Source organism: Adiantum capillus-veneris, chromosome 24 (genome assembly GCF_014529385.1).
Source record: "Adiantum capillus-veneris isolate H3 chromosome 24, ASM1452938v2, whole genome shotgun sequence".
In the NCBI taxonomy this organism is placed as follows: Eukaryota; Viridiplantae; Streptophyta; class Polypodiopsida; order Polypodiales; family Pteridaceae; genus Adiantum; species Adiantum capillus-veneris.
The window spans coordinates 45,694,271-45,704,665 of record NC_140954.1 but is presented as its reverse complement, the minus strand read 5'-3'; the positions used below and the strand labels follow the sequence as shown (position 1 = coordinate 45,704,665).

The window sequence follows — 10,395 nt, the reverse complement described above, 5'->3', positions numbered from 1 at the left end:
GAAAAGCAGTGAAACAGTTCTCTTAGACTTTTAGTCTAGTAAGTTATGTTAAAAAGCCTGTCATTTCGGTCAGACCAATTAATCCAGAAAAATTCCCCTCTTATTCTATTCCAAACCACTGAAAATAACGACACTGAATCCTCTAGAAGTAATTGTTTCCAACTTAAAGTGCATCCTAGCCCAGCACTTAGAGGTGACAGAATCTCTAGACTTTTAGGGAAATTCATAAATAGATGTGGGATGTTTTCCTCATCCCTATTACATCTCATGCAGAGCCCAGTGCCTAACCCTGCAATCCTCATTCTATGTCCAGTCCATACTGCCTTGTGCAGGATTAGCCAAAGCAGAATTGAATGTTTGGCTGGGATTCCTCTATTCCAAATTGCCTAAAGTTGAAGGCCCATTGCCGGCGATCCAGTGACGTCCTCCATTTTCTATTGAGTGAGGTGTGTAGTGGCTCCGAGAGGTTTGGGGCTAGAGTGGGAGGGTTAGGCAGAGCACTTCCACTTGACCAATACATAGCCTTGGAGGAGGGGTCAAGGTCGCTCGAGAGTGTCCATTCCAACTCTTTTGGGAAGAGGGATTTCCTATTATCGATCAAGGATATTTCTTAGGGTTGCAAGTTGAATCGACTCGTGAGCTCCGTTAGGGAGAGCCACTTGTGCTCTAGCCTGTGCCACAAATTTCTCCACGTTGTGAGGCCCTTGTTATGAATGCGCTTTGCTATCCTACTCTAAACCTGATTGAGGGGGGGAATCGGAGGCATCGACCACCACATTGATTCATGGGCTCTTAGGTTAAGGCTGTTCTTAGACTCCCAATTAATTCTTAAGTGATTTCTGTATCTATTCCAAGCTCCCCACAACGATTTAAGGACGGGGGAGCCACTGGACATTATGTCGACAAGTCCAAAGAAGATTGATATCCATGGAAGAGGGTGCATCCCATTGCTCCCTTTAATTTTGAATTTGCTAATGCTCCTAAACAACAATGAGGCCCACTCCCCCCTCAGGATTGTCCAATGCTTTGAGGATGAGTTTGACTGCAAGTTTGTCTTCCCATCTCCTGAAGTTGGGCAGTCCGAGTCCCCCTTGTGCCTTGGGGAGGCAGCATACATCCCAACTGACCTTGGCTAGGCCTTTCCTCATCGGCTCACCTGACCAAAGGAAGTTTCTGCATGCCCTAGTTATGTCTTTCAGCTGAGAGTCAGGGGGTCTCCAGCAGGAGAGGAAAAACAAGACATAGCATGAAATAAAGTGCTTGATGACCAGAGCCCTCCCTGCAATATTTGCATGGAATCCCGTCCATCGATTTAGTCTGGAGGAGAAATGCTCCAGTACCCATTGCCACCTCTGTGCCATAGATACCCTAAACCCAAATGGGATACCTAAGAGCCTGAATATGACCCCGTCTTTTAATATTGAGCATGCTTGCTTTGTAATCCACCTTGGGAGTGGAGAGAGGGAGGCTCTAATTCCAGTCTTGGAATGGTTAATCCGGGATCGCGATGCTGAGCAGAACGTCTTCAAACAGTTCTAGAAGCATTGGAGTGATTGCTCATCATTGTTCAGAAGGCCATTGGTGTCATCAATGAATTGTGAGAGGCATTGCTGTCTGCCATCTGGTAATGATATTACTTTGAGTGTCCCATCTCCCATTTTGGCTTTGACGAGCCAATTGAGAGAGTCCGCCGAGGTAGCAAAAAGTAAAGGGGCAAGGGGACATCCTTGTCGTACCGATCTATTGAGAGAAAATGGCCCTTATCATAATGCCATTGTTGAGTGCTACCCTTGCCTGCGCATTTCCTAGTAGAGTCTTGACAAACGTGATCATACCTGGTCCGAAGCCCATCATGGTCAGGCAGTTGAGGATGAATGTCCATTCCAATTTGTCGTAGGCTTTGTAGAAGTCAACTTTGACAAAGAAGAAGTCCTGACAGGAATCTTCAGCATGTTCAATTCCCTCCCACATTGCTATAACAACTTCTATGATTCTCCTTCCTTTGATGAAGCCTTTTTGCTATGTGCATAGCCACTCTGTTAGGGCAGGGGAATTTCTAAGTGCTATGGCTTTGGCAAAGATTTTGCATGCTGAATTCAACATAGTAAGCAGTCTCCAGTTAGAGATGATTTCTTTGGGCCCTCTCTTATGTAGTAGTTTAATGACTCCCATATTGAGTTGAACAGGAAGGGCTCCTTGTTTAACTGATTCCTCCCATACTTCAAGGAGGATAGGAGACAATACTTCCTTGAAAGCCTGGTAGAATTCAGCAGGAAGCCCATCTATGCCAGGAGTCTTCTTGAGTTTTAAGGATTCAATTGCCCTTTTTATTTCCACACTACGAGTCCTGAATCAAGTTGGACTGCTAGGTGGGAGGGGATCACTCTAGGCCTTCATTACCTGATTTGTTCACGGGCTACAACCACCTCCTCATCCAGTAGCTCCTTAGGACTGAATAGCAAGGTGAAGTGCTCCCTCGCTATTTCTAGATTTTTGCATTCATTACTGGCCTTGCCCTTTGGTCCCACCAGGAAGGGGATGACCTCTCTCATATGTTTCTTCCTCAGATTTTGAAACATTTCTTTAGTTGGCTTATCCACTTTGCCTGCCCACCATTCTCTAAAGAAGACTGCAGCATGTTTGAGGGTGAGGTCCTCCTCCACCCGAAGTTGATGTCTCAGTGTGGCTATCTTATCCTGAGTATCAGAGTTAGGGCTCTTGCTGCACTCCATCTCTGCCAGTTCACTGTATATCTGATCCTTGCGTTTCCTCCTGATTTCTGTTACTCTTTTCCTGAACATTCTAAGAGTTTTTTGAGTGTTTGATATTGCCATTGTCCATGCCTTTGATGGAGTGAAGCCCTTTGAGAAAGCCTGCACCCATATTGCCTTAATGCTACTCTGTAATTCTTCCAATTGAAACAGCGAGGTGTCCATGTGGAACCAGTGATTCTTAATTTTCCCACATTTATCATCCAAAGTTATCGGTCAGAGATATAAGACGTGGTCACACGTCTTAAAGTGTCTATTGGGGAGCCCTCTATGAGACACATATTAATTTTTTCAAGGGCCCCTTATCTATTTTTTTGGGAGGATCGACTCCGTTCGGCCATGTGCTCAAAACTTCGACCGGCAGCCATGTCAAACCACCGGCCAGCCGAGTTATGTGACCGCACGCGCCGGCCTCAGCCCGCATGTGCTATGCTAACTCAGAGAGAGAGAGAGAGAGAGAGAGAGAGAGAGAGAGATAGGGAGGGAGCGACATGGTGGGATCGGCACTCTCAGTCGCGGAGAAGGTTACATCGGCGTTGAAACAAGCTTTGAAGTGGGTGAAGCCTCCATGGAAAATTTCTGGGCCCGTCGCTTCCCCTGAGTATCTAGACCCCGTCCCTGGCGCCCTGGAGTACAGGGTATTTTCACCAGCAAGCAATCCAAAAGAAGCAATCATACCGCAATCGGAGCCTGATCGTGTCCTCAACATAACCTACTATACCCGTGACCCTAGACGCGCATTTGCCTTGGCTGCTAAGAAGGAGACAGATAATACTGAACCTACAACAAATGAGCAGGATTCCTCCCCTGTTCCAAAGAATCCTTCGCCCACATACTTCGTTCTGGGTGCTAGAGTCCCCATTGGTGACAACCCCAATGGTGGCTACCAAAAGTAAGTCCTACGTCAATTTAGTTTGTGTGATTGCCCACTCATCTTTGCAGATGAAAATCCCTTTTTTCCCTCACAGAATGAGATAAAGTACTTTGGATAAGCACCGCAAGGGTTTGCAAGAGTGAGGATCTGGAAAGAAATTGCTTTTCTTTGTAGTGATATTGGAGTAACATCAACTTTGTTTAAATTGGCTTGTACAAATCAAAATTTTTGTTTGTTCACAACAAATTCTTGCTGTTATAATTTTTAGGTTAATACTTTTATCTATTCATGCTAGCATTTTAATTGAAGCAGAAGTTATCAAGGTCTTTTTGTGGTTCATAGCAGGACTATGTCATTGTATGTTATCATGAGGCCTTATTGTTTGATCATGCAATGCCAGCAGTAGCATGCAAAATTGATCCAGAAAAAAAGTGTTTTATGGTTCTTCTCTGTAGCTTATCATGCTTGTGTGTGTTAAATTTCCGAATATACTTGCGATTTTAGGCCTGCGAAGTGAAGAGTATATTTTTACTCTCAAAGCAGTCTTCTTTTTGGTATGCAAGCATACACAATCTTTTTTGTGAGAAAGAAATCAAATTGTATGAGTGTTGTTTTGTGAAGCCATCGGTTTGCTAGCAAAGGAGCTACAATTAACGACCAGCAAGGGTGAATCTAGGCTCTATCTAAATTCATGGAGGACTTAGGTATACTTTGCAGTCGTATAAGTGGATTTGTGGAATTTGCATTGTGAAGCTTTCCATGAGTTGCAATTAGTTGGAATTGTTTACATTTTGTCTCTATCTAGCTCTAGTGCTCATATGCCGTGAATATTATGCTACTTTTTCCTGTGTGAATTCCTTCTTAATGGCTTCTTTACTTGAGAGTGTCTTTTGCATTCCTAGAGCCATGATAAAAACTGTCACAAATTGCCGACATGTCAAGCTAAACCCTAAGAGAAGCAACAACAAAAGTTTTACCAACTTGCAAAGCCTTGCCCAGAGTGGCCTAAGTTTAAAGAAGAGTTCCCACCAACTTATGGGTCCCCGTCCAATGGGGGCCCAAGTCCTAGGGACATAAAACAATAATAAAGCAAGACTACACACATAGAGGAAGAATTTTGTGTAGAACTTGCTGATATGACAGCTGTACGGATGCCCCGCCTTTGTGTTGACATTCCATGTGGCAGCAATACGGATTTTCGTGTTTGGTGCTGGAGCTTGATGATGCGGCAGAATTGTGCGGGATCTCCTAGATTTGCTTTTAGGGTCAGATGCTTTCCATTGTAAACTGTTTTTCAGGCCTAGGGCCTTTAAATATATGCCATGGGCTCATTCTCTGGCACGGTTCTTCGCGTGGAAGTGCAAAGCAAGGGAGTGCTGGCTTGTATTGAGTTGAAGCAATATAAAGAAATACCGAAAGGGGCGCTAGGGCTAGGGGCCAATGCCCTCTTGGGTTGGAACTCCGCCACTCCCTATCTCGTGTGTCGTGCACTCTCTCTCTCTCTCTCTCTCAGTTCAATTGTTTTTAAGTACTAAAAGTTGTCTTGTATGTTGTTGTCTGTCGGCACGTCGTGTCCTCTCGTTACAATGGTATTAGAGCTCCAATCGCGTGCTTTTCTCAAAGCATACTCGTCCTACCAAGAACATACAGAGCATCATGGCGTTTATGGATTCGGTACAGTTCGTGCGGTTTCTCTTCGACGAGCTTTGCAACATTCTTTCACAATAGTTTTTGAATTACATGTTACCCCCTCCAATGCCTCAGGTGGTACCTCCTCCTCCGACACCAGAAAGTACGAGAGCTTCCAATCGGCAACCTTCCCAACTGACTGTTCTGATTGAGGGAGTCTTGAGGAATATGGTGTAGCCACTTGACTCTGATCCAGTTGAATCGCCTTTGCCACTGGCGTTGCCACCACCTCCCCCATCACCACCACTACGAGGGTAGAATGGTTCGAGCCCATATGGATATTCTTATTATCCATACCCAGGGTGCGTGCCTAACGAGTCAAAGAATTTCAAAGATGGTAGCATGATAGTAAAATTTTTCACCTTTTCAGGGGTGAAAGATCAGAAGAAAGCATTGTTGTTCTTATAGCAATTTGACAATATCTATGCTTTGGGGAACTATATAGAAGAATCCAAGATTTCTTGAGCAGTGGGATTTCTTAAAGGTAATGCTATGCAGTGGTGGAGTTTAATCGCGACACAACCGCATGCTCCAAGGTCATGGCAAGCTTTCAAGACAAATTTTGCACGCAATTATTCAACTTCGCTCTTTAAAGTCCAAATCTTGTCTGGATTGGGAAACTTAAAAATGCTTGATACGGAAACCATGGAAGACTATAACCAAAGGTTTCCGGACATTTACCTTTCGGTGTCTTTCTTTAAGTTGATTCCCTTGGAGGACCAGTGCGAGCGATACACTAGCGGACAACCATCATTGTTATAGGAATATTGTCTATCCAAGCAAGTCTGAACCATGCAAGAGCTTATGGATCATGCCGCGGTCGGCTACAAACTTATGGAAGGAAAGCTTGAGTTTACTACATAAGCAACTCCAACAAACAATTAGAACGCTCGGCAACAATTTCCATTGACCATCGAGATCCTAAATCTCCAAATGGGCATATCCCTAGCCTTTATTTGTTAGGGCTTTTGCTTTTCGGAGAATCCTGCTCCCGTAGGGCTTGTAGCTTGGCAGCCCACTGCAAGGGAACCTTATTAGGGTACTCCAGTTTCAAGTGTATTGAACAGTTATAGTGGCCCATAGGCGCAAGATGTACCTTGTGGGGCGGTCTCTTGGACATAGTCTTTTCATGCAGTGGCTGTTTATTAGTCCATGGTCCATTGGATGTTCGATGCAAGGCCGAAAACTGACACTGCTTGTACCCTTTGTTTTTGCCCTTTGCTCACTGGGCCTGTCCCTCGATGTAGTCAGTACTGGATACTGTTGGGCGGCAAAGCTTACACTTGTTCACTTATGAAGGTTCGCCGGGGCCTCTTTTCTCTCTTCCTTTTTGCTTATCTGTGACTCAGAGGCTGCCAGACCTCCTACAAAGGGAAAAGAGTCGACTGAACATCTCAGCCATTGGCGGGAGTTTCGCTCGCATCCAATCCTCAATTATTGTTCACTTTGCTTGGATCATGCTAGGTGAGCAACAGCCGTTTCGTCACGGGACTGACTTATGGGCTAACAGGTCACACTTTGGCTAAGTATCCTACAAAAATGCTTCCGAAAGCCAGAAGGATCAAGGGGATGGCCATAAGAATAGGCGCATCGTGGCATCATAAGATGTCTCGCTTGAATGAATTGGTTGGTGCTAGAAATGTTAAGAAAAGTAAACGAAAAGAGTGATAGGAAGTAAAGAAGACAGAGACGCTTCCTAACCGGAAAGCGAAGTTACCACTAATGGTATAATCAGGAAGGATAGGCTCTTTCAAGCTTTCCCCCCTCTTTGAACCGCACATGCAAGTTTCCTTGCATACGGCTTAAGCAGCAAAAAAAAGTGACGGCTGGGCTGGCCTCAGCAAGTCACTGATGGACACACGTAATGTTACTTCGCAAGTTACGCATTTGCCTGTTTCTAATTCGCTTTTCCCTAGCCCAGTTGTAACATCTTTCTTTTCTCTTCTTTTGGGGCGGGGCACGCACGAAAGGCAAATTCTTTCCCTTCCCCCGCCGGCCGTAACTTCGCGATTGACTCATATTTACTTAGTACTACTCACAGTCCCGACTACCTCTACTCTTGTGTGGTTAATGGAAGTGGCCCGGCAATAGTGTTTTGTTATCCAGGATTCGAGTCAGCACTTTGGTCGGCAAATTGTTGCCTATCTTACCTCTCTTGAAGGTAAGCTAAAGCTTTTCATATCGTCTTCTGCCCACTGGACGGTATCTGATCTTACGACCAGACCTCCTGAGGGGAGCCCATTGGGTTTACCTTGTCGACATGTTGACTTTATTACAAGGAAAAGCGATCCTGTGCTATACTCCGGTGATCATTTGCCGATCGGAGCACGCAACCAAACGTCGTGTCTTAAATCACATCCCTTCCCTACAGGAGCAAGGGCCTATTTAATTACAGCTCGTAGGTGTGTGCTAGGCCGCTTTGTAGAAGCGAAGCGTCGTTGCACAGTTCACTGTGGTTAATCAAAAGGAATAATCTTGCTTCTTTTAGCAGGTTCTATGTTGCATTGTCTATTCTTTGCTTTGTTTTCCATGCTTCACACCCTCCCCAAAGGAACGCATGGTGGGGTAGGAGCCTCCCACTGGGCTGAGATGGCAATATAGCCCTTTTCTCTTCTCTTATAGGAGGGCTATACATATTGTCTTATGTCCCTCAAGTCGCACTTTGGTATAGGCGGGCTCCAAAATCGCATCTTTAGAATGAAATCCGGTCAAGAAAGGGAATCCAATTAAGAATAAGCTGCCTATAAGCATCATAACATAAGTGGAAGGTAATAGAGAAACAAGCCCTCCCATTCTACGCATATCTTATTCATCTAACATAGCATAAATTGCTGAACCTGCGCTCAAAAAAGGTAATGCTTTAAAAAAAGCGTGATTCATTAAATGAAATACGCTAACTGAATAATTAGGAATGCCGCGAGCAGGGATCATATAGCCTAATTAACTACAAATTGGATAAGCTACGACTCTCTTTAGATCGTTTTACAACATTCCAGTAGTTGCCGCGAAGAATAACGTTATAGCTCCCACAAAAGTAATAACAATCAAAGCATTGGGTGAATATTCAAATAAAGGGGAGCACCTTGCTATCATGAATACGCCTGCTGTTACCATAATAGCTGCATAAATCAAAGCGGATACTGGAGTGAGACCCTCCATTGCGTCGGGTAACCGAGTATGCAATCCCATTTATGCAGATTTCCCGATAGCGCCGACAAGAGGTAAAATACGAATAACAGTTATGGCATAAAATCCCATATTACAAAAAAGAAAATAATGATTAGATTTAGAAAAAACACTAACACGAGCAAAAGTGGTAGAAGAGTCCACTACTTAAAAAAGAGTAAAACGACCAATAATCCCGAGAGCTGATCCGAAATCACCTACTCAATTAACAGGCATAGCTTTAATAGCTGCTTTATTGGCTTAAAGTCGTGCGAACCGAGAATTAATCGACAAATATAAAACGAGACCTACTCCCTCCCGTCCTGGAAATAATTAAATAGAGTTATCCCCAGTAACCAACATTAGCGTAAGAGGGGTAAGGATAGATAAGTAACACATGAATCAGGGGCTATGTGGATCCTCGGACATATATGAAATGGGATAAAGATAAACCAAGCTACTGACGAATATCACTACAATTAGCATAACTACGGTCAGACTATCGAACACCGAGTCAAAAGTGACTTCACCAGGCCTTTCCCTTTACAAATCAAGCGAGTTTTTGTATCATGACATGACGCGGCCGTTTACCCAAGTGACAGAATCAGGTGCTCTTTGAACTGTGTAAGATGGTCGCCCATCACACGGCTCACCAACTTAGGATTACGGTTAGTAAAGGGATAACTTCTGTGTACCCAGGCAGGGAGATCTCACTTACCTGTGTCTCATTCAAGGGTACAGTGTCGCGGGAACACTCAAGTGTACGGCATCTGCCGAGCCGACTTAGGCCCTTTTCCTTCTGTTAATTCAAGCGCTTTCCTTCCCTGAGGCTCTGGGGGGCAGTTGGAAGCTAGGAAAAGGCTTTACGCTTTATTCAATATCCTTGCGTCGCTGAGCCCTACGGCAATTTCACTAGGCCAGGGGAGAACTTGCCTATTGGCGATCCGGGAGTTGGTTTTTGCTAATTAAAGAAGCGGGTACTGTGGGCCCTCTGTTTTACGCATTTAACCGGCAGCGGGCCGAATGCATGGTTCGCCGGTTCCACCGAATACTCTATTGATGTTGAGGCACGGGTGCGCTTGCTAATGGTGTGTGTGTTGTCCTTATTAGACTCAGTTAGGCCTTTATTTGTCTAGGCATCTGCGCCTTCTTGCTGCGCATGCGCGAGGGATATGCCTTATCCATAGCCTTCTGTATTGTGTGGGGGGACCCTGTCTGACGCTAGCCAGGATCCCTTCTCCACCGATCTGTAGTTCATGATCCGTAAGTCTTACCCGTGTCTCGGAGACACGGTCGGGAGCCGCCAAGGGCAGTTTTTGAGTCTAGTAGGCCAGGCCCCTTTTTCAACATGCTATGGGGCTCTAAAAAAGAAAATTATTCCATAGAGTGAGTCGAGCCCGTCTCGCCACAAAGCAACAGCAGCGTCCAGACAATCGATCTATCCGGCAATTCATCCGGTGACTTCACAGTCGCCAAAGAAGCCCCAGGAAGCATCAAACATCTCCAAGGAAATCCATGAAGCAATCTCTATATAGCAAGCACTGGCTCCCAGTGCAACTTCGTAAAAAACAGTCAGGGAGAAAGTAAAAGAGAATAAAGTACACGTAATAGTTACTATGGCGGTTCCTTTTGACCCTAAGAAACGACCAAAAGCACCTGCTATGAAGCTACCAAGCAGAGGCAACGATACTGTTAGTAAGTACGTACTTAATGAATCCTTTCTTTTTTTGTTCCGGTATTCATGGCAGTTCTTCTTTTATGGCTATTGCTTCATCTTATTGAGTTATCAGCAAGATTAGATTCGACAGAGACAGGTAAAGTCGTTATGATCGAATAAGATAGGAATTGGAATCTTTTTTTTTCCTTATTTTCTGCTTTATTTTAGCATATTAAAGC

General features: G+C 44.6%; 1 protein-coding gene across 1 annotated transcript; it reads left to right on the top strand.

Annotated features, from left to right (window-relative positions):
* Nucleotides 1–3,238: 3,238 nt before the first annotated feature.
* Nucleotides 3,239–3,930, top strand: LOC147426305 (furry). Its single transcript, XM_086498356.1, has one exon. The coding sequence runs from the start codon at nt 3,263–3,265 to the stop codon at nt 3,665–3,667; it is 405 nt and encodes a 134-aa protein (XP_086354482.1). The 5' UTR covers nt 3,239–3,262; the 3' UTR covers nt 3,668–3,930.
* The last annotated feature ends 6,465 nt before the right edge of the window (nt 3,931–10,395 follow it).